This window comes from Trachypithecus francoisi, unplaced genomic scaffold (assembly GCF_009764315.1).
Source record: "Trachypithecus francoisi isolate TF-2019V2 unplaced genomic scaffold, Tfra_2.0 Lachesis_group10, whole genome shotgun sequence".
Lineage (NCBI taxonomy): Eukaryota > Metazoa > Chordata > Mammalia > Primates > Cercopithecidae > Trachypithecus > Trachypithecus francoisi.
This window is the reverse complement of record NW_022681455.1, coordinates 93848206-93875993: the sequence shown is the minus strand read 5'-3', so window position 1 is coordinate 93875993 and position 27788 is coordinate 93848206. Positions and strand designations below refer to the sequence as shown.

General features: G+C 42.6%; 2 protein-coding genes across 10 annotated transcripts in view; one reads left to right on the top strand and one right to left on the bottom strand.

Moving 5' to 3' along the window:
• The first annotated feature begins 4639 nt into the window (after positions 1-4639).
• On the top strand, positions 4640-16263 carry AKTIP (AKT interacting protein). Of its 5 annotated transcripts, none has more exons than XM_033218410.1 (10): positions 4640-4804; positions 7605-7714; positions 9334-9539; positions 12583-12647; positions 12736-12836; positions 13301-13389; positions 13469-13567; positions 13657-13764; positions 15205-15265; positions 15439-16263. In XM_033218410.1, exons 2-10 carry the CDS (start codon positions 7673-7675, stop codon positions 15544-15546), a joined length of 879 nt encoding a protein of 292 aa, XP_033074301.1. In that variant the 5' UTR covers positions 4640-4804; positions 7605-7672; the 3' UTR covers positions 15547-16263. The 5 variants fall into 5 exon arrangements, with proteins under 5 accessions (XP_033074301.1, XP_033074296.1, XP_033074300.1 ...); XM_033218405.1 differs by having other exon boundaries at positions 4678-4800; positions 15436-16263; XM_033218409.1 differs by having other exon boundaries at positions 4678-4800; positions 15439-16248.
• The window catches only part of RBL2 (RB transcriptional corepressor like 2), a 127959-nt gene continuing 112335 nt past the window's right edge, over positions 12165-27788 (bottom strand). For 3 of the 5 annotated variants that reach the window (XM_033218404.1, XM_033218402.1, XM_033218403.1), the window contains 3 exons: positions 27301-27506; positions 26269-26433; positions 16305-17829 (listed from right to left, as the gene is read on the bottom strand). In XM_033218404.1, coding sequence (XP_033074295.1) covers positions 17659-17829; positions 26269-26433; positions 27301-27506 — 542 coding nt within the window. In that variant the 3' untranslated portion in view covers positions 16305-17658. Of the gene's footprint in view, positions 12639-16304; positions 17830-26268; positions 26434-27300; positions 27507-27788 lie in introns of those variants that run through there. The other 2 variants (XM_033218401.1, XM_033218400.1) reach the window with 2 other exon arrangements.

Sequence of the window (27788 nt, the reverse complement as noted above, 5' to 3'; positions counted from 1 at the left end):
TTTATGACTGTGGGTACAGTCATCAGTGTGCTGAGGGGGAGTGGGGCTTGTGGTGTCAGGCCATGTTCAAAATGCTATTTGATTATAAAAAGAAATCAGTTCTCTTCAGCCCTGAATGAGCAGCAGTATCATATATTGGTTGCTTTTCCTTAAGACATAAATATTCACAGTGGTCCAGCAGCCACTCTGATTTCATTCTGAAATTTTGTAGTCCCTCTGTAAAATTCATTCTTCCACCCACCCATCCACTTACTCAGGGATGGGAGCTACGGGTAATGGGGCAGGGAGGAAAACATGATGCAGCCAAAACCTGGAAGCACATTTGTGATGTTATTATAAGCAAGAACTGCATTGCCCGATGAGGATATGGGAAGGAAAAAAGCCACATCATCCGTCTATAGCAGTATTTGTAAACCTTCAATAATTCTTAAAAATGTGTGATTTCTGTCATGTCTGAGGATCATTATTAACTATAGGACAATTATCTGATATCCTCCCTTAAATCCATTTACTTAAAAAAAAAAAACACTAAATGCCTACTTTGGTCTCATCCTAAACATTATTACCCATAAAGTCATGGCTTTAAGGTGCTAATTATATTTTTTCTAAGACATTAATATGCATAGCTAGATTCTCTCATATTTTGAACAGTATACATAATCAGTCACATGTATACAGGAATCTACTTTTCAGAAAAGGACTTGGGGGCAAATGGATTGAGCTAAAAACATTGGCTTATATGTGTGCCTGTGTATAAAACATATGCATTTTAACTAACCTTCGTCATTTTATCCTTTCCTTCTTTCTGTGAAGGCCTTTAGTAGTAAGTCAGTGATTTAAACTGCTTTGTACAATTACTTTTCCAGAGTCTGAAAGATGTATGATTCAGGGAATATTTTGCTGATTAGAACATGAGCAGAAGTCCTGAATACTCAGAGATCACATATCTATGAAGTCCAGATGCAAAGAGAACCTTTTGATGTAAATATATCAAATATGCTTCAAAAATTTAGAATAGTAAATGTAATGTGAAGCGACTGAAGACGTTTTATAGGTAAGATTTTGGGTCCATTGAGATTTTTCTCAGCACTTTGTTTTAGTCTTAAAGAAGTGGTACCTTGAGGCCACCTCCTCATTTCCCTTTGAATAAATCATCCTGATTTTCATAAGGAGTTGCTTTCTTGGTGCAGAGCTGTGGGCGTGCAGGTTGCTGTTTCAAATGTACTTTAGTTGCTTCTGTCCTTCATTTGGCAAATATTTATGGCGTGCCTATAACATCTAGCTCTGGGTGCCAGGGAGACAACAGAAAGTGAAAACATGGTTCCTCCCCAGGAGCTTACAGTGTGGGAAATAGACACTAATCATCTCCCAAATCAACAGCAAATTGCCCCCAAGGAAGTGGTGTTAGAGCTGAGATCTGTGTAGGGGAGACAAGAGGATGGACCAGGCAAAGGGAACGTTCACAGCAAAGGCCGCTTTTGTGGTAGGGAGGTGGGAGAGCATCTCCCTTCCAAGGACCTGGAAGAATGCCAGAGTGGCTGGAGTATGTGGCCACCCGGGGCTGGACCACAGCCATGGTGAGAAGTTTTGTCTTTGCCCTTTGGGGAACCACTGAAGGGCTTAAATTCCTCAACAAAATGGAGGTTCTGTCAGTAATGAAAAAGGCAGAAGTGGGTATCAGGTACACAGGCAATAGTGCTTACAGAAGCACCCCAAACATACCTACCCAAAACAGAACCCAGATTTTCCCATTTCCCACTGTTCCAAACCTGCTTGTGGTTTACTGTTTCTCACCTCAGTGAATGGCCTCACCATCCATCCTGTAGCTCATGCTAAAAATCTAGGTGTCAGCCATATCTGCCTCTTCATCCCCCATACCTAGTCCATGGCCAAGCTCTGTCCATCCCACCTGTATGAGTCCATCAGTGTTGCTATAAAGGAATACCTGAGGCTGGGTCATTTATTTTTAAAAAGAGGTTTATTTGGCTCATTGCCCACTTCCTTGAGGCAATTAGCCATTGATTTGGGAGATGACTTGATTAGCATCTATCTCCCATAGCTCCATGAGGAGGAACAATGTCTGTTTTGTTCTCCATTGCCTCCCCAGCATTCAAAGCCTAGATGTCATAAGTATGCAATACATATATGTCAAATGAAAGACAGAAGCAGCTAAGTACATTAGTATAAGAAGCATGGCACCAGCATCTTCTGGTGAGGACCTCAGGAAGCTTCCACTCATGGCAGAGGAAAGGCCAGCAGGAATCATTTGGCAAGAGAGAAAGAAGGGGTCGGGGGAGGAGAAGGTGACAGGTTCTTTTTAACAATCAGTTCTCTCGGGAACTAACAGAACTCACTACTGCCAGGACAGCACCAAGCCTTTCATGAAGGACCAGCCCCCATGACCCAAATACTCCCACAGGCCTCACTTTCAACATTGGGGACCACATTTCAACATGAGGTTTGGAAGGGTCAAACTATATGTAAACGATACCATCCCATATTAAACATCTCTGGAACTCATTCAATTCTCCATCTCTACCTTCAAATTCATGCGACCGTCTGTTGCCTGAACTACTGCCATGGTTTCTCAACTGCTCCGTGACCCTTGTGCCTCTACAATCTGTTTTCCACACAAAGCGATGTTTTCAAAATACAAATCTGATCATGGATCTCCTCTGCCTCAAGTCCAGGCAGAGATCCAGGGAAAATCTCAGCCCAAGCCGATCATGGCGGACTCACTCCACTTGCCGTTGACTGGTTTTGTTGCGGCCAGAGACTTATTTCTGGCCATTGAAACCTGCAGGCATTTCTTCTGCGGAGCTTCTGGGAAAAGTATTCATGTATTTAAAAAGGGACCACTGGAAGAAAGGGATACTTTTAATTTTGTGAGATCCTGGGTGTGCTTGGAGTGCCGTAGCCATCTTGCTATCAGCCTGAAAGTACAATTCCAGGGACTGCAAGGAAAGCAGAGCCTGAAGAGCAGGGCACCACCTCTGGAGACAAGCCTCCCATGGGAGAGAAATCCCCTTGCTAAGTAAGCCGGTTTAAGTTGGCTTTTCTGCCATGTGCAGTCTGATGCTGGTGTGTCTGAGGCATCCGGTGCCAAGTGGGCAGTTGACGACATGCACTGGAAGCTCAGTGGATAGATGTGAGCTGGAGAAATACCTATGTGGGTCCTCGGTGAAAACTGAAGGATGGGGAAAGGATGAAAGCAGAAAAAAAGCTTTGAAGAGCATAATGTGCTTCAAAGAAGATTGGGAGGAAATGGGCCACAGAGGTGCTAAAGACCACCTGTGGCCTAAAAAAGGCTTTCCTGCTCGCCTGCCTTTCTGTATTAAGACTCGTATTAAAAGGCATTATAACATTCCTAAATGTGTCCTAAGTGGACAAAAGGAAGTGGCCCAGAAGTGTTTTCAGCTGGGGGAGGAAGCTGGGTTTCAGAACCAAGTCCTGGGATTAACATCAGGAGAATCTGGCTTCCCGCCCTTCAATAAGTCACTTACCCGAATCTCGGAGGCAACCAAAAATGGACCAAACAACCCGGCCAGAGAATGTGTCTTCTCTTATGAGTGTAAGACACTGAGGCGGTGTCACAGACAGGTCAGCGCCTCTGGTGTCTAGAGAAGGGGGAGCGGCTTGCGGGGAGAGGGCTGTCGCCCAAGTGTGGAAGTGGAGTGCCGAGATTGGAGGGACTAACCGCAGGGAGGCACCGTTGGTAAGAAGAGGCCTGGAAAGCCGCTGGCAGCGATCACAGAATCAGGGCAGAGAGAGACCTCTATGGGAAAGGAGACAGGAGATCCAAGTGAAAGCGTGTGAGTTAAAAGAAAAAACTAAAAAAAAAAAAAAAGAATGACCAGGAACTACGTTGCCATAGAAGAGGTTCTTCAACTTCAGTGTGCGCCAGAATCAGCAAGGGAACCGTGACAAATGTGGATTCCTGGTCCTCAGCCTCCCCCCTCCCCCCAGCCCCTGGCCCCCACTCCGATGCTGCAGGCTGGGGCGACAAGCACAGGTTTACAAGGCTCCTCTGGCTGCTGTAGTGCCCAAGGCCGACTTGCAGCTGAGCTCCCCTTCAGCTCCTGCACTGATCAAGCAAACGGGCGTTTCTTGGCCCCACGCCAAGCGTCCTTCTGACCCCTGCAACTCTGTGGGCCCAACGTGGCGGCCTCGGGCCTCGCAGCGCTGCCCAAAGCAGTAGGACCCTGCGCTGGGTGCCACAGAGTAGTCTCGCGGCCCGGCCCTCCCACAAAGCTTGGCTCAGGGACACCATCCTGCACCCCAGCCCCTGTGCATGGCGATTGCGCTGTGGCCTGAGCGCACAAACCTCTGGGCGGGTCTCCATCGTGACTGGCAGACGCCCTGGCCAATTGTGACCCGACGCTTGTTTGTCTCTGCCCATCCCTCCCGGCGGGGGGGGCCGATACTTCCAGGACTGACAGGTCGTCCCAGGCGCTATTACGTAAGGGGGGGGGGGGGGTAAAGTGCAGCCCCACCCAAACTGGGTTGATTTGATTTGCAGGACGGAGTGTGGTTTTTCCAGCGCCCCCGGAAGAACGTCCTTGACGGGCAGGTGTGAGAGCCAGTTGGCGCCGGGAGGCAAGGCGGAAGCCTCGGGCCCCAGGAGCGTGCACCACGGGGCGGAGCCCGGTGCGGAGGGCTGGGCAGGGTGGGGCGGGGCGGGGATCAAGCAGGGGCAGGGCTGGCGCTGCGGCCGGAGATGCTGTCGGGCCGCGACGGCGCTCGGCAGCCAGGAGCTCTGCATTGAAGGCACCGGGGGGAGGCGCACTGCCAGGCAGGCTGGTAGGTACGCGAGGACTGAGGTGTCGGTAAATCTGGCCGCCAGCTTCCAAAGACCCGGCATTTGTCCATCCTGGGCACTCGCGACTCGGCGGCGACGGCGGCCGCAGTGGGACACGGAGGCGGGGCCGGGCACCTGTGCGCGTTTGCCGGCACCTGCTGCGTTGGCCGCCTCGCAGCCCGGGACCGCTGCTGGGGACTGCGGCTCAAGCTGGGCAGGCCCGGCCCGAGGGAGAGAGGCAGGCCCAGCTGGCTCGCCCCGGCCCGTGCCCACCCTCCCCGGCCAGGTCCCGATCCCGAGCTCTGGTTAAGGGGGCGTCGCCGGGCCCCAGAGCCCCCCACTGGAGGGGCCCGCGGCTCCCGGGCCAGCTTCGAGCTAACTGCGAGGCCAGGACAGGGCCCCCGCCTTGCATCACCTCGAGACAGGTTTGTCCAGATTCCCTGAGTGCTCAGAGACGGGTTTCCGCCCGCGGTGAGGGTGCCGGTCCGAGGCCACCGCAGGTCCCTACTGTCCCCAGCAAGCCTGGCCTGGGCCGTTTTTATCGTTTTTCTGGCCGCTGCTCTGTCTCCTCTTAACGTGTAATTTCTTAAGTCCGATTCGGGGTGATGTGAGTGCGCTGTGGCATGAAGAGTAACAGCAGCACTCATGTTTTAGCCTAGTTTTAGCTCTGCCTATCATTCGCGCAGGCTGAAGACCCAGACTTCTCAGCTGGGTGATGTAAAGGAATGCAGCCGTGGCTGAACAGGCAGAAATTCTAAAATTGTTTCCCAATGACAAGGATGTAACCTATGTCGTGCTTCCATCTATGTCATTCTTCTCAGAACATGTATGCTGTGCTTGTCCTAGACTAGACCCTGAAAAGTGTACTACACTTTCTCATGATTATGTTGCTGCTGGAAACATTGGATTAAAAGATCCATGGCAAAGTTAGGCAGCAGAAGACAATATCTCCTGCTTAATGACAGGCAGAAGTGGGGACAAAATTTATTGGATTTTAAAGGAGAATTCTTAAAGAGAATCCTAACGCGTTAGACCTGAAAGAGACTTTACAGGTTTGCACCAACCCATTAAATGTATGTGGTGGAGTGCACCACTGTGTCCCAAGGGATGGGGTCCCGTGTTAGGTGTGTCCTAGAGGACACTGGGGTGCTGCACATTACTGCTAGATCTGAAAATCAGTGTCTTCATTTGAGCCAAACGGGAACATTCCCCCGCACATTATTGATATCCCAAGTATATTCACTGTGTCATACTCACCTTTAAAAGCAGATTTGCAGAGAGCTGTTGTTACTTATTGGATGTTACCCATGCTAGTAGAAGAACCAGGATCTTCATTCCTCTGATTTAATTACTGGGTGGCATTTTCTCTTCGAAAAGAAAACAGCAATAATAGGCACTGGCAAGGTATGGATGACCTGGGTTGAGTAGGTCCCTGGATGTCACAAGCTCATCAGAAAAGACAAATTATTGCTGACTGGGGACAGTTAGTACATAGTTTGCTCATGACCTGCTTAAGAAATTAGGAAAACGTTGCTTAGTTTTGACCCTTTTCACCTTCAGCCTTTTGACTGGTGCAAGTAGGAATTCATAGAGAAGGAGCTCTGCTTTAAAGGTAACAGAGCCTGAGGGAAAATCACCAGGGCAGAGAAGTTGCTGTTCTTACAGCTGGGCTTGGTTGCTTTTCCTTTGCTTCTTTGTATTTTTAGTAAATGACCCACTGACTTTATGAGCTTTGATACATGCTTTCTTATCCACGACTTGAAGCTTCGGCTGGAAGATCTGTACTTGTGAAACGTCTCTCTTGCGTGCCTCTTGTTGTATTTGTCTGGATTGCTTGGCAGTTCCTTAAGTACGTGATCCTGCAGTTTCTGTATGTTTCGAAGTTGTAGAAGGCAATTTATTGGGGGATGGTACTGACAGGACTCAGGTAACTTCTTCTGTCGTCTTAGTGACATATGTGTGCTCTGCCTTCCCTGTTTTCTCTTATTTCTTTGGCTAATACTTTGCTGGAGGAATCATTTTGTACTCAAGTGAGTTGGGGCAGCTCTTAAATCAGCCTCCTTGTATCTTTATTGTTTGTTCCCATAACCCTAGGAACAGTGATACACCTTTTGTGTATGTGGGTACAGTGCATTCTGAATCTGGCTTTCCTGTTAGTTAAATGCTGAGATGTGCTAGTAGCAACTGTTGTCCTTATCTTCTGAACTTCTGGCACCAAGGCTCATCTGTGTCACTGAGTAATCTGAATCCTGGCCAAGGGACCTGGTGCACAGATTCTTATAGACATCTAAAAGTGTGAAAGAAATTAGAACCAGAAAAGGAAGTGGGTATAGAAGGAAACTATTTCTGAAGATGCCTGAAGACCCTTTCCTAGGTTTTTACAACCCTTTGTTATATAACATATTGTATATCCAGGGTATCATAATCAGTTATTCATCATTTCAGAAGTCTTAACAGTTGGCCGGGCGTGGTGGCTAATGCCTGTAGTCCCAGCACTTTGGGAGGCTGAGGTGGATGGATCACTTGAGGTCAGGAATTCAAGACCAGCCTGGTTAACATGGTGAAACCCTGTCTCTACTAAAAATACAAAACTTAGCTGGGCATGGTAGCAGGCACCTGTAATCCCAGCTACTCAGGAGGCTGAGGCAGGAGAATCACTTGAACTCAGGAGTTGGAGGTTGCAGTGAGCTGCAATCACACCACTGCTCTCCAGCCTGGGCAACACAGCGAGACTCCATCTAAAAAAAAAAAAAAGTCTTAATTGTTGGTGTTGGCTTGTTTCTATGTTTCCCCATCTTGTTTTAAGGTAAAGTGAATGCTGAAGACAAGATTTGGATGACACGCCACTGAATTTCTTTGTTTGGAATACACGTTATGAACCCTTTCTGGAGCATGTCTACAAGCTCTGTACGCAAAGTAGGTATAGTGATAAATTCAGTAAGGAAACTCATTTTCTTGTGTCTGAAAACAGGGTCAGAATGAAGGCTAAAATAATCTGTCACGGTCACCTGTAATCTTGACAAAATTACCTGATTTTTCTAGTTAAGGTCTTACACTCTTGAGAAGTAATTATTTTGTTGGTTAAAGTTGTGTTTCTGAGACTGGGATTGCATCTCAAATAGAAATTGTTCTGGTCATCACAATTCTAAGATGATTGAGGTTATATTTACACATGATGAAATTTGTGACATATTGTAGTTTTCTACTAAACTTCAAGGTTCTACGGTTAGAACAGCTGTGGGAAAGGCTAGTCTGATACCATTAAGTCAGACTTGAGGGGCACTAGTTTAATTTTTCTAAATAAAATGATTTTTTTAAAAATATTTTTTCATTTTAGGAAAGATTAAAATAGGCAAACAATAAGAAAATAAAAACCGGTTGGGCGCGGTGGCTCACGCCTGTAATCCCCAGCACTTTGGGAGGCTGAGGTGGGCAGATCACGAGGTCAGGAGATTGAGACCATCCTGCCTAACACGGTGAAGCCCAGTCTCTACTAAAAATACAAAAAAATTAACCAGGCATGGTGGCGGGCACCTGTAGTCCCAGCTACTTGGGAGGCTGAGGCAGGAGAATGGCATCAACTTGGGAGGCAGAACTTGCAGTGAGCTGAGATTGCGCCACTGCACTCCAGCCTGGGCGACAGAGCGAGACTCCATCTCAAAAAAAAAAAAAAAAAAAAGAAAAACCATAATCCCACCTCTAGGAGAATAAACACCACTATTACTTTTTTTCTATGTACATGACATACATCTCTTCCTTACTTGTACATAGTAATGAAGTACAAGTGCAGTTTTGCTACATTGGCATATTATATTGTGCTAAAGTCAGGGCCTTTAGATGCACCCATCACTAGAGCAATGCATATGATATACATGTTTTTATATAGCTAATTAAACAGCCTTTGGTTGTACTTGCGCCAAGGAAGTACCTATGAGATGGTAGTTTAGTCTCTGACTCATGTCGACCTATGACTTTGATGAAGGATGACGGTTTATGCTGGTGATATTTGAAATGTCAAAACATACCCAGTAGGGACAAATCAAAATCAGACCCAAGCAAGTGAGAGAATAGCTTCACTCTTTGTTTCTAACCCAAGTGCTAACAGGCAGTGACTAATTTCATCCACACTATTTTGAGCTTCTTAGCACCTAACCTTCTGTAGCATCTAAGTGCTGGGGGACTTTCTAGCCTTGTACAGTTGTCTAATTGCTTAGAAACCCCTTGCCCTCTTTTTGGGGCCACTAGGAAAAACCATTTCTTTGTGTTTCAGTTAATCCTGTACACACTGATTGTATCATCCTTATAGGATGAGTTTCCCTATATGAAAGAGTTTCTCTAATGCTTTGGTCTTGCTTCAGCTTTGTCTTCTCTTTATATGGCCTGCCTGCCCATAGGACTTTCTAGTCATCTTGGTCATGGTGTTAGAATGTGCTTGTAAAGGAGCAATTCCAGCATTTAGGCCATGGAGCTAATAATGTACTCTTGTGATTTAAGAATCATCTTAACAGATATTCTTACAACTTCATCTTGTATAGCGATCTGAAGGTGAAGAGAAGACATTAACAGGGGACGTGAAAACCAGTCCTCCACGAACTGCACCAAAGAAACAGCTGCCTTCTATTCCCAAAAATGCTTTGCCCATAACTAAGCCTACGTCTCCTGCCCCAGCAGCGCAGTCAACAAATGGCACGCATGCGTCCTATGGACCCTTCTACCTGGAATACTCTCTTCTTGCAGAATTGTAAGTTCTTAACAAACTATTTGGTTAAATTAGGAACGATCCTTTAAAGTGAAGAATGAAATTTATTCTGATGGACGCAGTAAAGGGCAGACATTTAATCTCAAAACTCAAACCTGTCCCTTTCCAGTATCAGACTGAATAAATATAAAACTATAGGCTATTGCTGGTGATAAAATCTTTCTTAACCAAGAGTTAGGTAGAGTTATAAAAATAGCCTCTCTTAAAGATTCTTTAGAGCTCGGGTGAATACGATGTAAAGGCAGAGGGTACTTTAATTTCCATGTCTGTGTTGGAGAGTAAAAAAAGGAAGAAACTAAGGTTTATTAAGAACCTACAGTAGACTGGCCGGGCACGGTGGCTCACGCCTATAATCCCAGCACTTTGGGAGGCTGAGGCAGGTGGATCACGAGGTCAGGAGTTCAAGACCAGCCTGGCCAAGATGGTGAAACTCCGTCTCTACTAAAAATAGAAAAATTAGCCAGGTGTGGTGGCGGGCACCTGTAATCCCAGCTACTCAGGAAGCTGAGGCAGAGAATCGCTTGAAGTCGGGAGGTGGAGGTTGCAGTGAGCCGAGATTTCGCCACTGCACTCCAGCCTGGGCGACAAAGCGAGACTCCATCTCAAAAAAAAAGAACCTACAGTAGATTGGGAACTTAATAAATGCGGTCTTGGTTTATGTGAGGTGAGGAACCTGCCTCCTGGAGAGATTTTTCTGGAGAGCAGGACAGTGGGAGAGTGGCCGTCTCTGCCTTCTTGGTCAGGCCTGGCTGGAGGGTGGCGCTCCATTTGGTTGTCGCCTTGTAGTCAGCCTCCTGACAGATGGAGGACAAGGCCTAGCAGGGAGGGACCAGGAAGCCAGACCTTAGGGATCAACAGTTGGAGGAACTGGAGAAGTTTTCTTGGAGAAGAGAAAGTTTAAGCACGTATTAAAGCTGTCTTAATATATTTGAAGGTCTGCCACAAGGAAGGATCTGACTTATTCTATATGACCCCCAAAGGCAGGACTTCGCAATTCTAGGGAAGAGACAAAGACGTGGGCTCCATGTAAGGAAGACGCTGACTGGTCACCGAGGTCTGCAGCTGGGCTGCAGTTGCGCCTGGTTGTGGAGTGCAAGAAGCCAGGGTGCAGAGTGCTGGCAGCGACCCTGTGGTGCCTGGCACACACGGGGGCTCCAGCACTGCACAGACGGAGACGGCATTTCATTCGAGAATTTGTTAAAAGGACAGAAAGTTTGGATAATTCTTAATTTCCATAATTTAAAAATTCCTTTGTATACAGTTATTTTAAAAGCATCCTTAAGCCAGGCACAGTGGCTCATGCCTGTAATCCCAGCTGCCTGGGAGACTGACGCAGGAGGATCACTGGAGCCCAGGAGTTCAAGCCCAGCCTGGGCAACAGAGTGACCACCCTGTCTTTAAAAAACAATTAAAGATTTCCCAGCTGTGGACCTATAGTCCCAGCTACTCAGGAGGCTGAGGCAGGAGAATCACTTGCACCCAGGAGGCGGAGGCTGCAGTAAGCTGAGATTCTGCCACTGCATCCCAGCCTGGGTGACACAGTGAGATTCCATTTCAAAAAAAAAAAAAAAAAGATGAGGTCTCACTATATGGCCTACGCTTGTCTCACATTCCAGAGCTCAAGTGATTCTCCCACCTCAGCCTCCTCAGTAGCTGGACTACAGACATGCGCCACCACATCCCGCTAATTTTTGTATTTTTAGTATAGACTGGTTTTCACCATGTTGGCCAGGCTGGTCTCAAACGCCAGACCTCAAGTGATCTGCCTGTCTCGGCCTCCCAAAGGGCTGAGATTACAGGTGTGAGCCACCACACTCAGCCTATGAGACCTCATTTTTTTTTTTTTTAAACCAAAAAAAAATTTTAAAAAAAAGGCACCCTTGACCCTTCCCTCAATGTATTAATGTTGTAATGGTCAGAGGGTCTGAGGCCCCAGTGTAATTGGCTGGGTGTGATTTGGTAGTAATGGCCCCTTTGGCTCTATAATGGAGGCCTTGTGTTTGAGGCTGGGCAGCGAGATGGATAGGCCTCTATTGTGGTGATTACATCTGTATTAGAACACAGAACTGCCTTTTCTGGCAAACTTCACTGTAGTAGAGACATCTGCCAGCCATGTTGCTATTGACATGCTGAATTTTAGCAACTTAAAAATGAACTAGATAATAACTCGAAAATGATTAAAAATAAGTGAATGGAAAGTAGGTAATAAAAATGATAACTTAAGGCCTGATAAACTAGTTCTTCATAAAATCCAGGATTGGCAGGTTAGTGACCAGAATGGCTGTGAGTGGGTAACTGGGTCCCGGAAGAACCAGTGTAGGCTTTGTGTCGGTACATTTGTTGTTTCTTGTTTTCAGCACCTATTTTCCCGTTCCCTGGCAAGGCCCACAGAGTTCAGGTGTCTGCATCAGGTGTCCGTTTGAGAGCAGGGCGTGTGAGAGCCACACAAGGATGCCTGCCCTCCCCAGGCAGCACTGCGAGTCTGAACATTGCCCTCTGCTGTGGGATCTTGTGATTAAAATGTAAAATGACAACTTTGTGACCCGATTCCAAGAAATCTTAATTTATCTAACATTGTATTTTAGAAGTTTTTGAATGATCATCCAGTCACAAAAGCATAATTTTACAGATACTCTCATTGACCTCAACTGTACATAACTTACCTCAGGTTGCATTATTCGGAATTACCTATAGGCTGGTTTCCAAGATGATGTTTTGGAAGAGTGGATTTCTGGGAGGAAACTTGATTCTTCATTTTTCCCTGTTTGGCTTTAGTTCTTACTGTGGGGCCCCTGCTGGCCTGCTTGTTTCTCTGTGAGCTGCTGCTATGAAGCTGGTAGTGGGCAGCGGTCAGGGCCGGGGCTCTGATCGTGTCAGGTGAGAGATTGTGAGAACTTGGCTTGCAGGATTTGGGTATCAGCTGCCCCTTGAGGGGCCATTCATTGTCTCGAAGTGAATGTGGGGTGGTTTCATCTTCATGTGTCATTTGTATCCACACAAATTAATAACTCTGCTTTTGTTGTAGTACCTTGGTTGTGAAGCAGAAGCTACCAGGCGTCTATGTGCAGCCATCTTATCGCTCTGCATTAAGTAAGATGAGGATTCATTCTTAATTTATGGGCACATTTAGTTCCTCCCACACAAATTTAGGCCTTAACTCTTTTATTTTTTCCTACAGTGTGGTTTGGAGTAATATTCATACGGCATGGACTTTACCAAGATGGCGTATTTAAGTTTACAGTTTACATCCCTGATAACTATCCAGATGGTGACTGTCCGGTAAGTTGGAGACACAGTCTGGCTTCATTTGTGGATCAGCAAGAGGGGCTAAAAGGGCTTACAGCTTTCCTGGTTCTTTTCCTGACCTGGTACCTTTATGATTTATCTACCCAGTAGTTGTCCAGGGGGACTTCTGTGCTTTGCAGCAGCTTCCGGCATGCCGTCAGAGCTTTGTTTCTCTGCTCAGGGTCTGCAAGGGAGGCTGGCTGCCTGCCATCCTGCAGCACTCACCAGGTGAATGGTGGCCCTCAGGCTCTAGTGGAGAGGGAGTTTTCCCCGCTTCATCTCAAAATTTAGTTTTTCAGGAAAATGGTAAAAGTAGTTAAGTATCCCTCTTGAGGCAGCTCTTTAGCTTTAAATAACGTGACTGCCTTGTCCTGAAGCTCTTTTTATCACGGTTCCTATGGGTCTCATAAGTGCCATTGCTTCCATTAAAGGACACGTCTCTCTTTATTTAAATACAGCGCTTGGTGTTCGATATTCCCGTCTTTCACCCGCTAGTTGATCCCACCTCAGGTGAGCTGGATGTGAAGAGAGCATTTGCAAAATGGAGGTAAGTAAGTAAACGGTTTCTTTTAGTGACATAATACTGCAAAAGGACGCCTCAGTAATCACACCATGTTTCCCTTTAGGCGGAACCATAATCATATTTGGCAGGTATTAATGTATGCAAGGAGAGTTTTCTACAAGATTGATACAGCAAGCCCCCTGAACCCAGAGGCTGCAGTACTGTATGTAACTTTCGCTTTGTTATTTAAAATAAATTTGAAGATGCAGCTAAGTAGATTAAGTAACTTTTTGACTTAAACTTTTAACACAGGTATGAAAAAGATATTCAGCTTTTTAAAAGTAAAGTTGTTGACAGTGTTAAGGTGTGCACTGCTCGTTTGTTTGACCAACCTAAAATAGAAGACCCCTATGCAATTAGGTAAGTAGTGCATCTCCCAAATGAATTGTCTACTGTCCTTTCCAATACACTGCTTCCTTTCTCCAGGTGGTCTCAGAATAGGGATTTTAAAAGGCACATGCATAAGCTGTTAGCCTACAACCTTTATAACTTGGTGCCAACTCGATTTCTGATGCCTCTGAGGCTCTTAAACATCTGACAGGCTGTGCTGACAGCACATTCTCTGGTGACTTTGGTTTCCCAGGGATCCTTATGATGTATTTATTCATTCACATGTCAGGACTCTTTTCAGCTTGCAGTTTTAGCTGGAGCCCCTCTTAAACTGCCACACCCTCATTGACATTCAGATGTGGTAAAAGGAGGGAAACTGAATAGCGTGAGAATGGTGGGTTCCTGAAGCACTATGACATTTGATTTAAGGAACAGTGTCTGGAGGAGTATTGGGAATGGACGAATTGGTGATTTTACTCTTTGGCAACATTGGTACTGCTTGCGAAGGCAGTGGAGTATAGCTGTTAAGAGCTTGGACTCATGGCGAGGCGTGGTGGCTTATGCCAGTAATCCCAGCACTTTGGGAAGCCAAAGTGGGTGGATCACGAGGTCAGGAGTTTAAGACCAGCCAGACCAAATGGCCAAACCCCATCTCTACTAAAAATACAAAAATTGGTCGGGCACAGTGGCTCACACTTGTAATCCCAGCACTTTGGGAGGCCAAGGTGGGGGCATCACCTGAGGTCAGGAGTTTGAGATCAGCCTGACCAACATGGAGAAACCCCGTCTCTATTAAAAATACAAAATTAGCTGGGTGTGGTGGCACATGCCTGTAATCCCAGCTACTTTGGAAGGCTGAGGCAGGAGAATCGCTTGAACTTGGGAGGCAGAAGTTGCAGTGAGCCAAGATCTTGCCGTTGCACTCCAGCCTAGGCAAGAAGAGTGAAACTCCATCTCAAAGTAGTAAAAAAAAAAAAAAAAAAAAAAAAAAAGGCCAGGCATGGTGACTCGCACCTGTAGTCCCAGCGAGGCTGAAGCAGGAGAAGGGCTTGAATCTAGGAGGCGGAGGTTGCAGTGAGGGGAGATTGCACCACTGCATTCCAGCCTGGGTGACAGAACTAGATTCAGTTTCAAAAAAAAAGAGCATGGACTCAGCAGATGGACTCCTTGGCTTTTGTACTTTTTAGCTCTGGTAATCCAGAGCAATTAATTTTGCTTTGCTTTCTTAATCTTTAAATAATAGTACTTCAGGGGTTGGTGTGAGGCTTAAATGAAATCATTCATGTATGAAGGATAGTTATGTGAGAAAATTAATTAGATAATGTCTAAAATATACTTGTGGAAAACAAAAAAAGTACTGTTCTTTATTAAGTTAGAGGAATTGGCTTAAAACTTAATGACTGCAAAATGAATGTTATAGAAATTTAGTGAGCCAACAAATCGTTTTTAAATACTTTTCTCTTCCTTAAGCTTTTCTCCATGGAATCCTTCTGTACATGATGAAGCCAGAGAAAAGATGCTGACTCAGAAAGTAAGTGGATAACTACTTATGAAATGGCCAACTCATTGTTTCTTTTCTAAAATGTCTTCATTTGGAGACTGCTCATTACATACAAGTAATTTTTTTGGGAAACAAGTTTGTACAGTGCTGAAGTCTCCTCATCAGTAGTTTTTTAAAATATCTGTTTTGATTGTGCCTAGAAGAAGCCTGAAGAACAGCACAATAAAAGTGTTCATGTTGCTGGCCTGTCATGGGTAAAGCCTGGCTCAGTACAGCCTTTCAGTAAAGAAGAGAAAACAGTGGCGACTTAAGAGATGGTGAATCTGGTGCACCATGCACTTTCCTGCTGGACTCTGGCCTCGTTCAGGCTGACCAATGGCAGAGGACTGCCTGAAGAGTAAAACTGTGTGAACAATGACTGACTGCCAGTGTTTTCCTTGTATGCATAGGTTCTAACAGCAGGGTTTGGAAACCTGTCTCTAAGTAATGCATTACTTCTGTCAGAAGTGTCTTAGGGTGGTTATCTAGTTCAGTACTCCAAATTATTGGGGACCTTGAGGCTTAAGTATTTTTCTGAATATAATGCTAAAGGTAAGTTGCATTCATTTAAACTAATAGAGCAGACAGAATTCAGCACTACTTAAATAGTTTTTAAATCAGTGGTTTCAGTTGTATATATGTTAGGAAATGGAGCGGTATAGAGAGAGCAGGTTCCATAGCTCAGCACTTTTCAGTGGAAGATCATTTGAATCTCAGTCTTCAGCCTGCACTGATTTGTAGCCTGCACTGTCTTACTGATTTACAAACTGAAATCACTGAGAAATGTCTTTAGTTGGGGGAGAGAAACCAGAACACTTGTTCCTAGTGTTGTGTTGTTTTTTTAAGCAAATTACTTACTGTATTTTTATGGCAGGAGGGAGAAAAAGTGTTAAAATGGTTTCTAATGAAGTCTGGTATTTAAATGATGAATGACTAATGTGTTTAGTAGAGACAAAATAAACCAATAAATGATTGTTCTTTGCCATTTATGCAGGAAACTACCCTTTTCTCAATATAACCAAACAAAGGCTAATTTATAAATGCTTTATTGAAAAATACACTTATCTTCGTATAAAATTACAGTAGCAGTATCTTGAGAGGTTTTATAAATATTTTTGCAGAACACTATTCTAATTGAACAGTGTAAGTTCCATATTTCTCTCAGAGCAATATGAAGTTACCTAGTAACTTTGTTTATACTGATTCAATTTACAATTGAATTTTCTCCCTAATAAGATGATTAATTTGACTTGAAAACTGCTGGAACAATAGTGATTAATAAAGGTATGTATAGATAATTCAACAGCTGTTAAATAACATTTTCTAATTTGTATAAATGGTACTATGGTACTAATAAAAACCTAAATTCTCCAACCAATTTTTTAAACTCCCAGGAACACCCAAAAATATTTTAAAATATATCACCTTAATAGACATTTCTTTTAGATAGCTCTCCTAAAGGAAGAGGTCATAATTTTTCATATTAATCCCCTCAATTCAACTTGATTTAAAATCTTTTCTTAGCCGATCCCTATATAACAAAAAACTGGAGAATTTAAAACATATTCCCAAAAGGTGACTATAGGGGCTTTAACAGTTTAAAAAAGTACAAAAGCATTAAAGAAAATATTGGATGTTTAGCCTGGAAGTTTTGTACTTAATAAAGTTCACATTGTAGAAAGTGCTATCACAAATATACAGCAAAATCTGGGTTACAAAATCATGCATTTTACAGCCCTAAAGTGCCACCCCTTATACAGGTTCACTCAGACATTGCACACCCGAACAATCAAGGACTTTTCACACTGCACCACACCGAATGGGGAGAGGGAAGACATGCACAAAGGGAATGGGAGACGAGGGTTAATGACCTAGGACCTCCAAACCTGGGTGCGCTCTCCTTTGTTCTGTTTCAGGAATGTAAAAATCACACTCCTACCAGGTGTTTTAGGACAAAATACCTAATTTTTGTTTTGCTTTTTATGAGGACTACAGCTGACCACAAAACAGGTAGGAGTGAACTTGAAACACAGTTCTTCTGTTGGAGTATGTCAACAGAAGCCTCGTATGCTCACATTTGGGTACACATCATTTTCTTGCAGTACTTTTAAAAGCTTTGTCAGAGTCAAAAATCCGAGTTTGGATTCTAAGCAGCCTTGACAGTAATCACTGAATGGTAGGGAAAAAAAGACAGTTGGGATGAATTAAAATGTTCTAAGGATACTGGAAGGAGTTAAGTCCCATTTCTCACCAAAATATCCCCTCCTGTTACTAACAGGCTATAACTGATCAGCTGGATTAAGAGAAAAAGCTCCATAATCTAGATGCATTAAAGGATGCGGCTAAACATGTTGTGAAAAGAATTTCAATACAAGAGACTAACCTCAGTGGGAACCACGGTCATTAGCTACATCTTGGAGACGGCGTAATAAGGCAGAATGATTTTCTGGGCAAATTCTTTTTGCAGGTGATTCACTTCCATCTTCCAAAAGAATTCCTCTCTTTTTAGTTGGAGTTTCTCCTGTGCGTATCATACTATTAATTTCTCTCAGTCTCTATGGTGGGAAAAAGATATAAAAATTTTAAAATGCAAATGCACCCAGCCCAATATTAAGTCAAAGAATCTCAAATGAGTTAAGCAATTTATCTGGAAGAGTTTGAACATATCTACAGAGAAAACAAATACTAAGTTACATAACCTGCCAACTTTCCTTTTCAGCTGGCTGAGGCTGATGGCTATTTGAGAAGGGGCTAAGTAGTTCTATTTTTAACAAGCTTTTCCACAGGTACTTTTGACCTATACATTTCTGTAATTTGTGAGTTCACAAATTTGTGATTTTTTTACAATTATGGAGCATTACGTTGCTATCCGATAGTCACTTAGACACATCTTTTTCTCTTTTTTAAAGTACAATTTTATACAATACTCTCTTTTTTTCAGTCTAATGTTAGTTTTTAGCAGCCATTCTCAACTGGGATTTCACTAGAAAAGTAGGCCTTAATTCCCTAAGGTATCCATTGTAGGTAATAAATTAGTAAAATCTAGAATGATACTAGTTAGCTATATATTTTCCTTGGGACAATTGAGGAAAGTTACTCAATTATTTTCTGGACAGTGGCTCAGATGAGGAGCTGCAGTTGAGAAAGACACTGCCAGAATGCCAGAAAAACTGGCTGTACAGTGCCTTTACCATTCAGTGTCTCCAAAGCCTCTAAGAGTCATCTGTCACATTATTTTCTGGTAGTTTGTTGGTTAAAATTCTTTTTCATATGCTGCTTCATCCATGTTTGCTTACAGAAAGCATACTAAGCAAATTCACAGACATATTACAGGAAATTGTAAACATACAAAAGTAGAGAAGAAGCATAATGCATCCTCACATACCTATTCCTCTACTTCAGCATGTTTGGCCAGCATGTTTGATTTATACTTTCATTCACTTCCACTCCTCAGATTATTTTTAAAACAAATCCCAGACATATTTTATCATGACACTTATTTCTATTCTTTAAAACGTTTTGGGGGTTTTAATGAAAATCAGTGTTCTTTATTATCAACAGATGTACCCTCACAAGTGGTTTTCATTTTTTTTTTTTTTAATTAACAATAGAAATGGGGTTGCACTATGTTGCCCAAGCTGGTCTTGAATTCTTGGGCTCAAGCAATCTTCTTGCTCTGGCCTCCTAATGTGCTAGGGTAACAGGCATGAGCCACTGCACCTGGCCACAAAATCTTAAGTATCTGAAGAAAGCTTTCCTTCAACTCTTTCTCTTCTAGCCCCTTTTCTGCCTTCCTAACAGTCTGGTCTGCATTTGCTATCTCTACAGTCTCCCATTTGCTTGAATATTTCTTACACTGTTTATACATTGTTAATTTGTGTATAAGCAGTGCTACCATAATTTATTTTTCAACAAGTCATACCAATGCACTGACACTGCTCTGTCAAGTATCACTAATGACCAGTCTTCATCTTAACTGATCTTGTATAGTAGTTGATAATTATTTTCTCATAGTAGTATAAATGTTACTACATTATAGGTTGGTTCTAGACATAAGCTACTTCTTGCTTTGTAATATTCTCCCCCTAAGTTTCAGCTATCACCTGTTAAGTCAAGATGACAAATCTTTCTCCAGCCAACAGTCTAATAATCACTATAATTTTACTGCACAGACTCCCGATTCTGTGCTAGAAATACCTACAGTCGTATAAAACTGTTGTTTTCCTCTGAAAAATTCCCTCATACTCCCTTGTCCGCCTATCCCAAACCACCACTGATGTTCTTGTCCAATGGTTTTGCCTTTTCCCGAATGTCACAGAAATGGAATCATAAGTAGCCTACTGAATCTAGTGTCTTTCACTTAAGCATTGATGCATTTGAGATTTATCTACTTTGAATGTATCAGTTCCTTTTCATTGCAAAGTAGCAGTCGATTGGGTGCACCACAAGCTTATTTATATGCATTCACCAGCTGAAGGACGTTTGGGTTGTTTCCCATTTTTTGGCAGTTAGGAAGAACGTCATTATAAACAGTCATGTACATGATTTTGTGTAAATAAACATAAGCTTCCATTTCATTTATGTAAATACCTAGGAATGAGATTGCTGGTTGTACGATAATGGCATGTTTAAGAAACAACTTTCCACAGTGGTGATGCCATTTTGCATTCACACCACCAATATGTAAAATTGCTCCACATTGTTGCCAGAACTTAGGATTTGTCACTTTTTAGATTTTAGCCATTCTAACAGGCATGTAATGGGTAAAGTGTGTTCAAATCTTTTGCCCACTTTTACATTTGGTGGTTTTCCTACTGAATTTTGAGAATTCTTTAGAAATTGTAGATAAACAAATGCTTCATCAGATATGGAATGTGTACAGATTTTCTAATAGTCTATGGCTGGTTTTTTAATTCTCTTAACAGTGTCTCAAAGAGCAGAAATTACTCGTTTTGATAAAATCCATTTTAACAGTATTTTGTGGATTGTGCTTTTGATGTTGTATATAAAATTTTCCCATAAAACATGTTCACCAAGATTTTCTGTTTTCTTCTAGAGTTTTTGTAGTTTGAGATTTTACATTTATGTCTGTGGTTCATTTTTAGTTATTGTATATGGTGTAGGGCATGGGAACAAGTTTACTATTATTTTGTTAAATGCATATCCAGTGGTTCCAGCACCATCTGTTGAAAAGGCTATCCTTTCTCTATCAAATTGCCTTTGCACCTTTGTTGAAAATCAGTTTACCATATACGTGTTGTCTGTTTCTGGACTCTGTTCTGTTCTATTGATCTCTGTGTCTATACTTCCACCAACACTACTGTCTTGATTACTGTGGTATTATAATACAGATATTTTGTCTAGCTTCGTAATTAGTGTGAATCCTCCAACTTTGAGTTATTTTAGCTATTCGAGTTCCTTTGCCTTGTAAATTACAAATTTTAGAATCAGTTTTTTATATAAATCTGGATTTTGACTGAAATTGGTTGGAAATTGGGAGAAAACCGCTGTTTTCCATGAATTGGAAAATAAGGTATCATTTTCATTCAATGTCATGAACACACTTCTCTATTTTCTCAGGCTTTAATTTCTCTCACCAAGCTTTTATAGTTTTCAGGATACATGTCTTGCATAGTTTTTATCATACCCCTAAGTAATTTTTTAATGTTACGGTATTCAATTTTTTATTTTACTTCTGATTGTTCACTGCTAGTATACAGAAATACATTTGATTTTTGTATATTGATCACACAACCTCCCTTATTAGTTCCAGTAGCTTTTTGTGGATTCTTTGTGATTTTTCTATGTAGGCAATCCAGGCTGTATGGCTTCTTTCTCTTGTCTTATTGCACATGCTAGGACCCCCAGTTACAATGTTGAATAGGGGTAGTGAGAGTGGACATTGTTGCCTTGTTCCTGATCATAGGGGCAAGGCATTCAGTCTTTTACCATTAAGTATGATATCTGTAGGTGCTTTTGGTAAATGTTTACCAAGCTGAGGAAGTTCCTTGAGAGATTTTACATTAATGAATGTTGGATTTTGTCAGCTGCTTTCCTTCAAACACTACGATGATTTATCACCTTCACTTTTTGTAAGAGTTTCTATAGAATTGGCATATTTCTTCCTTAAATGTTTGGTAGCATTTACCATTGAAGCCATCTGGGCCTACAGTTTTCTGACAGGAGGTTTTTAAACCACAAATTAATTTCTTTAGTAGATACAGGGGCTATTGAGACTACTACTACTTGAGTTTTATTAGTTTATGTCTTTCAAGAATTTGTCTATTTCATGCGCATTGTCACATTTATTGGCATTAAGTTGTTCTTTAAAATTTTTTTTTGAAACAGGGTCTCACTCTGTTGCCCAGAATGGAGTGCAGGGGGGCCATCACAGCTCACTACAGCCTTGACTGTCCAGGCTCTAGCGACCCTCCCACCTCAGCCTCCCGAGTTGCTGGGACTATAGGCACACCTCACACACCTGGCTCACCCCCCCCCGCCCCCCCAAGACAAGTTCTTGCTATGTTGCCCAGGCTGGTCTCGAACTCAAGCAGTCCACCCGCCTCAGCCTCCCGAAGTGCTGAGATTACAGGCATGAGACATGGCATTCGGCCCCCAAAAAACCTAGCTTTTGTTTGCCTTGGTTTTTCTCTACTTTCCAGTTTTCCATTTCATTGAGTCCTACACTTTTTCTGCTTTCTTAAGCTGAAATCTTAGGTCACTAATTTGAGACCTTTTTTCTTTTCTAACAGGTATTCAGTGCTATGTATTTCTCTCTTAGCACTGTTTTAGCTACATCCCACAAATTTTAATATTTTGGGTTTTCATTGTCATTTAGTTCAAAATATTTTCTAATTTCTCTTGTGCTTTCTTTGACCGATAGAAATATATAATTTAGTTTCCAAGAATTGGGGGATTTTCCAGGTATCTTTTCTCTTACTGATTTCTGATTTAATGCCATTGTGATCAGTGAAACACAGTATTTCAACCCTTTAACATTTATCAAGACTTGTTTTATGGTCCAGAATGCAGTCTATGTTGGTAAATGTTCTCTCTGCACTTGATAGTAGTGTTCTATAAATGGCAGTCAGTTGATTGATAATGCTACATCTTCTGTATCCTTACTGATTTTCTCTATTATACCAATTATGCTGAAATCTCTTGACTATCATTTTTTTTTTTTCTGTTTAGGGTTATATGTCCTCTTTATAATAGGAAACGACCCACTTTGTCACTGATAATATTTTTTTTTTTTTTTTTTTTTTTTTTTGAGACGGAGTCTCGCTCTGTCACCCAGGCTGGAGTACTGTGGCCGGATCTCAGCTCACTGCAAGCTCCGCCTCCCGGGTTCACGCCATTCTCCTGCCTCAGCCTCCCGGGTAGCTGGGACTACAAGCGCCGCCACGTCGCCCGGCTAGTTTTTTTTTTTTGTAGTTTTTAGTAGAGACGGGGTTTCACCGTGTTAGCCAGGATGGTCTCGATCTCCTGACCTCGTGATCCGCCCGTCTCGGCCTCCCAAAGTGCTGGGATTACAGGCTTGAGCCACCGCGCCCGGCCACTGATAATATTTTTTGCTCTGAAATCTACTTTCTCTGATACTAATACAGCCACTCCAACTTTCTTTTGATGAGTGGTAGCATGGTATAACCTTTTCCACCCTTCCAGCTTTATTGAGATATAATTCTTACACTGTATTATACAACAATTTGAAGTGTACAGCTCCATGGCTTTTAGTATGTTCCCAGAGTAGCCATCACCACATTCTATTTTTGAATTCTTTCATCACCCCAGAAAGAAACTTCTTGTCCATAAGCAGAAACTCTATTCCCCACAACCCTTGGCAACCATGAATCTTCTTTCTGCTTCTAGATATTTGCCCATTCTGGACAACTCACATAAATGGAATCATAAAATATGTATTCTTTTGTGACTTTTTTCACTTAACAGTGTTTTCAAGGTCCATTCATATTTTAGCATGTATCAGTACTTCATCCTTTTTATTGCCAAGTAATATTCCGTTCGTGAATACACATTTTTATATTTAAAGTATATAACTTAAGAACAACATACAGTTTGGTCCTGCTTTTTTGTCCAATCAGATAAATTCTAACTTTTAATTGGTACATTTATTAGACCATTTACATTTAAATGCTGTTTTCCTGTATGTTCCTTTTTTCCTCCTTTTTAAGACACCTTTTGAGTATTATGATTCCAATTCATCTGCTTTGTCTATTATTCTGTTTTTTTTTCCATTTAACTCTGTAATCCATTTAGAATTTATAGGTTACAGGCCGGGCATGGCGGCTTACACCTGTAATCCCAGCACTTTGGGAGGCTCAGGCGGGCGGATCACGAGGTCAGGAGATTGAGACCATCCTGGCTAACAAGGTGAAACCCTGTCTCTATAAAAATACAAAAAATTAGCCAGGCACAGTGGCGGGCACCTGTAGTCCCAGCTACTCAGGAAGGGAGGCTGAGGCAGGAGAATGGCGTGAACCTGGGAGGCGGAGCTTGCAGTGAGCCGAGATTGCACCACTGCCCTCCAGCCTGGGTGACGAGCGAGACTCTGTCTCAAAAAAAAAAAAAGAATTTATCGATTTCAGGATGAGAGTCTAATTTAAGCCATCAGAATCATTTCCTCCAACTCCAGTTGCTTTTTGGCGCTGTTACTGCCAATTTATGTTTCCATGTTTCATAACCAGTCCTACTAGGAATATCACTGGAATTAGACTAAGCCTATGTAATGGAGAAAGTATATCTTTTAAATATTTGGTCTTCTTATTCAGAAACAATGGTATCTCTTCATTTATTCCAGTTTTCAAAAGTTAGAAATTTATTCCAAAGCATGTGTCACCTTTACACCCTTTTTTTGTTTTTACTATGATAGGAAAAGTTTCTCCATTATTACATTTTCTGTTTTTCATTGGAGACGGAGTCTTGCTCTTGTCTCCCAGGCTGGAGTGCAATGGCACGATCTCAGCTGACTGCAAACTACCTCCGGGATTCAAGCAATTCTCCCACCTCAGCCTTCTGAGTAGCTGGGATTACAGGTGTCCGCCACCATGCCTGGCTTATTTTTGTATTTTTAGTAGAGATGGGGTTTCACCATGTTGACTAGGCTCATCTTGAACTCCTGACCTCAGGTGATCAGCCCACTGTGGCCTCCCAAAGTGCTGGGATCACAGGCATGAGCCACCATGCCCGGCCCATTATTACTTTTTCTAACAGATTTTTGCTGTTCTTGTTTGTTTTCCTCAACTTTTTTTTTTTTTTCCAAAGAGACAGGGCTTCTCACTTTATCGCCCAGGCTGGAGTGTGGTGGCATGACCATAGCTCACTGCAGCCTTGAACTCTTGGGCTCAGCCTTCTGGGTACCTAAGATTACAGGTGCATGGCACCATGCTCAGCTAATTTTTATTTGTTGTAGGGATGGGGTCGTGCTATGTTGCCTGAGCTGGTCTCCAACTCCTGGCCTCAAGCAATCTTCCCACCCCAGCCAGCTAAAATGTTGGGATTACAGACATGAAGCCCTGTACCCGGACTGTTTTCCTCAACTTTTTAAAAGATTTCAAGCCTACAAAGAGTTGGAAAAATAGTACATTGAGCACCCACTTATCAATCATTAATGTCAGAGTTGTTTGTCACACTCTCCCTACCTAAATATATTGCAACCAACCCGTTTGAAAGTAAGCTGCAGACACTGAGTCACTTTACCTCTGAATAGTTGCAGCACCGTCTCCTACATAATCTACTAGGCATCATCAACACCAAAGAAACTTAAAAAAAAAAAACATACTGAGGGCCACATTCAGTTTTTCCTCAAAATGTCCTTTATAGCAGTGTTTTCCTATGCAGGATCAAAAATCATGCATTGCATTTGGGTGTCATGTCTCCCTAGTCTCCTCTATGATACCTTCCCCATCCTCTACCATTTTCTTTTCTCATGATACCTTTATTTTTGAAGAGTTCAGGCCCTATATATGTGTGTGTATTTCTAAGCAATCTTTTTTTTTTGAGACAGAGTTTCGCTATTGTCACTCAGGCTGGAGTGCAATGGTGCGATCTTGGCTCATTGCAACCTCTACCTCCCGGGTTCAAGCAATTTTCCTGCCTCACCCTCCCGAGTAGCTGGGATTACAGGCGCATGCCACGATGCCCAGCTTATTTTTGTATTTTTAATAGAGATGAGGTTTCACCATGTTGACTAGGCTCGTCTTGAACTCCTGACCTCAGATGATCTGCCCACAGTGGCCTCCCAAAGTGCTGGGATTACAGGTGTAAGCCACCACGCCCAGCCTCTAAGCAACCTTTATCAATACAAATCTCATCATATAAGGGCCTTCACAATCCAGTTCCACTCGCTAACATAGCATGATACCTGTATTCGAGCTCTGGATCACTGTCTGCCTCAAGGATACTGTTTTCTTCCCCTTACCTGCTTCCTACTGAATGCCCTTCCATACCTCAGCAGCTCCCTGACTTTTCAACATTAAGGCCTGACTCAAGCTTCCTTCCCCTTCTTAGAATGAGGCGGCTATTGCCACATACATCTGTGCTAATATGACTATTGCACTGCAATGTCCAAAATGTCAACTTCTCCCCTTAGCCAGAGTCGAGAGGACACTGCCTGTTCCAGAAACAGGCCTTTGGTAAGGAATCCAAAATTTATTTCCCTAACACATATGGAAAATTGTTACAAATGGGATAAACACAAACTTCAGGTTTATAGCAAAATGTTCAAAATGTATAAATAGAGGGGATAAAAAGAAATCCAAATCCCTTACCCTGTTTCCAACTCTAAAATTCCACCCTCAAAAAAGGCAAAAAAAAAAAAAACAAAACAAATCCTGGGTTTTGCTGCATGGGAACTGACTGATCACTGCTCCCTGGTAGCTCTTATCACTCTAATGAGTGCCTAGGCTTAGCACAAACCCTCTTTCTAGCATCTGAAGCATTTTGGGGTTAGTGAAGGCCAAGATTGATGTTAGGCTCACCTTTGAAGGACTGTTGCTGAAGTAATAGAAAATCTTTTCTCGAGGAGAAAGCATTGTTTCATTTTTATGTGGGGAAATGTAGACAGGATGATTTTGAGACAACTGTATTCGGCGAGGGGAGCCTGTTCTTACAAATGGATAGGGAGAGAGTGGAGGAGCATCCATCTGTTAAAAAAAAAAAAAAAAAATCAGTAATTCTAAGAAAAGAAATTTACAATGAGGTATTTTTATTGAGAATGATAGAGTGATATATTAGCAATAATTTAACCTAAAGGAAAACATTGTAATAGCAAACCTTAAGTGCTTAATTTGTGCCAGTTATTATTTTAAGCAATTTTTATACATTATGTCATTTCATCCTTACAACTCCATATGCTAAGAACTAGTTATATTCCCATTTTATATATGAGGAAACAAGGTACGGAGAAAATTTAATGAATTTGCAAGGTTACCACTACTGTTAAGTACTAGACAATTTGAACCCATGTAGCCTGTCTCTTGTACTACTATACTTTGCAGGGACTCCAAATACAATCTTATTCTTGTTTAAGGATTAACAACAGAACTTATGTTGGTTAGGTAAATTACAGACCTCCTCAGTTTTACTTAATAGAATTATTTGTAAAACTAGCTTATTTATTTATGAGATGGAGTCTCGTTCTGTCGCCCAGGCTGGAGTGCAGTGGCGCAATCTCAGCTCACTGCAACCTCCACCTCCCATGTTCAAACAATTCTCCTGCCTCAGCCCCCAGAGTAGCTGGGATTACACATGTGTTTCACATGCCTGGCTCATTTCTGTATTTTTAGTAGAGACTAAGTTTTATTTACCACGTTGGCCAGGCTGGTCTCGAACTCCTGACCTCAAGTGATCTGGCCGCCTCAGCCTCCCAAAGTGCTGGGATTACAGGTGTTAGCCACCACACCTGGCCAAAACTAGTTTATATATGGACTAGGTGAATGGTCCATATATAAATCATAAATAATTCCTCAGTACTCATGAAAAAAGCATGAAATGATCCCTGTCATACTTACTACATTTGCCTGGGAGTACTTCATGGCAAATGTCTTAATCTGTTTGATGTAGATGTTGTTGTAGAACTGAATGAGGTCTCCCCTCTCTTCTTCTTCCATGTCACTGTTGGCACCTGTGAGGCGAGTAGGTGTGGGAGGAGCACTGCTGGGCTGTGGAACTGGCAAGGTGCTGCTTGACCTCATGACTGGACTGGAGTCTCTACTGGCTGCAGCCAGGAGAACACAGGGTGTCAATACAAAAGCTGCTAGTATAGATTGTTTTAATTTTTAAAAAGTAGGAGAAAGGAAACAGCTACCTGCATTACTTGCTAATAACAGTGAATAGGCACTCTGTTCTTCACACCAAAAAGCAAAGCTCAGCTAGGATTTTAACTTGATATCCCTATGCCATAACCATAGCAAGGGCTTTCTGAGTAGTGTCCATTAATAAGTTACACTAAGTTTTCTAGGACCTAAGCCTTAGGACAAACCAACAGGTAGGGGATGGT

What these genes read in the sequence shown, in the direction of transcription:
- AKTIP (XM_033218405.1), top strand. Translation starts at nt 7,673, where the DNA reads ATGAACCCTTTCTGGAGCATGTCTACAAGCTCTGTACGCAAA. An exon ending in ATCTTATCGCTCTGCATTAA is followed by an intron (nt 12,648 to 12,735) that starts GTAAGATGAGGA and finishes TTTTTCCTACAG; the next exon opens with TGTGGTTTGGAGTAATATTC. An exon ending in AAAAGATGCTGACTCAGAAA is followed by an intron (nt 15,266 to 15,435) that starts GTAAGTGGATAA and finishes GATTGTGCCTAG; the next exon opens with AAGAAGCCTGAAGAACAGCA.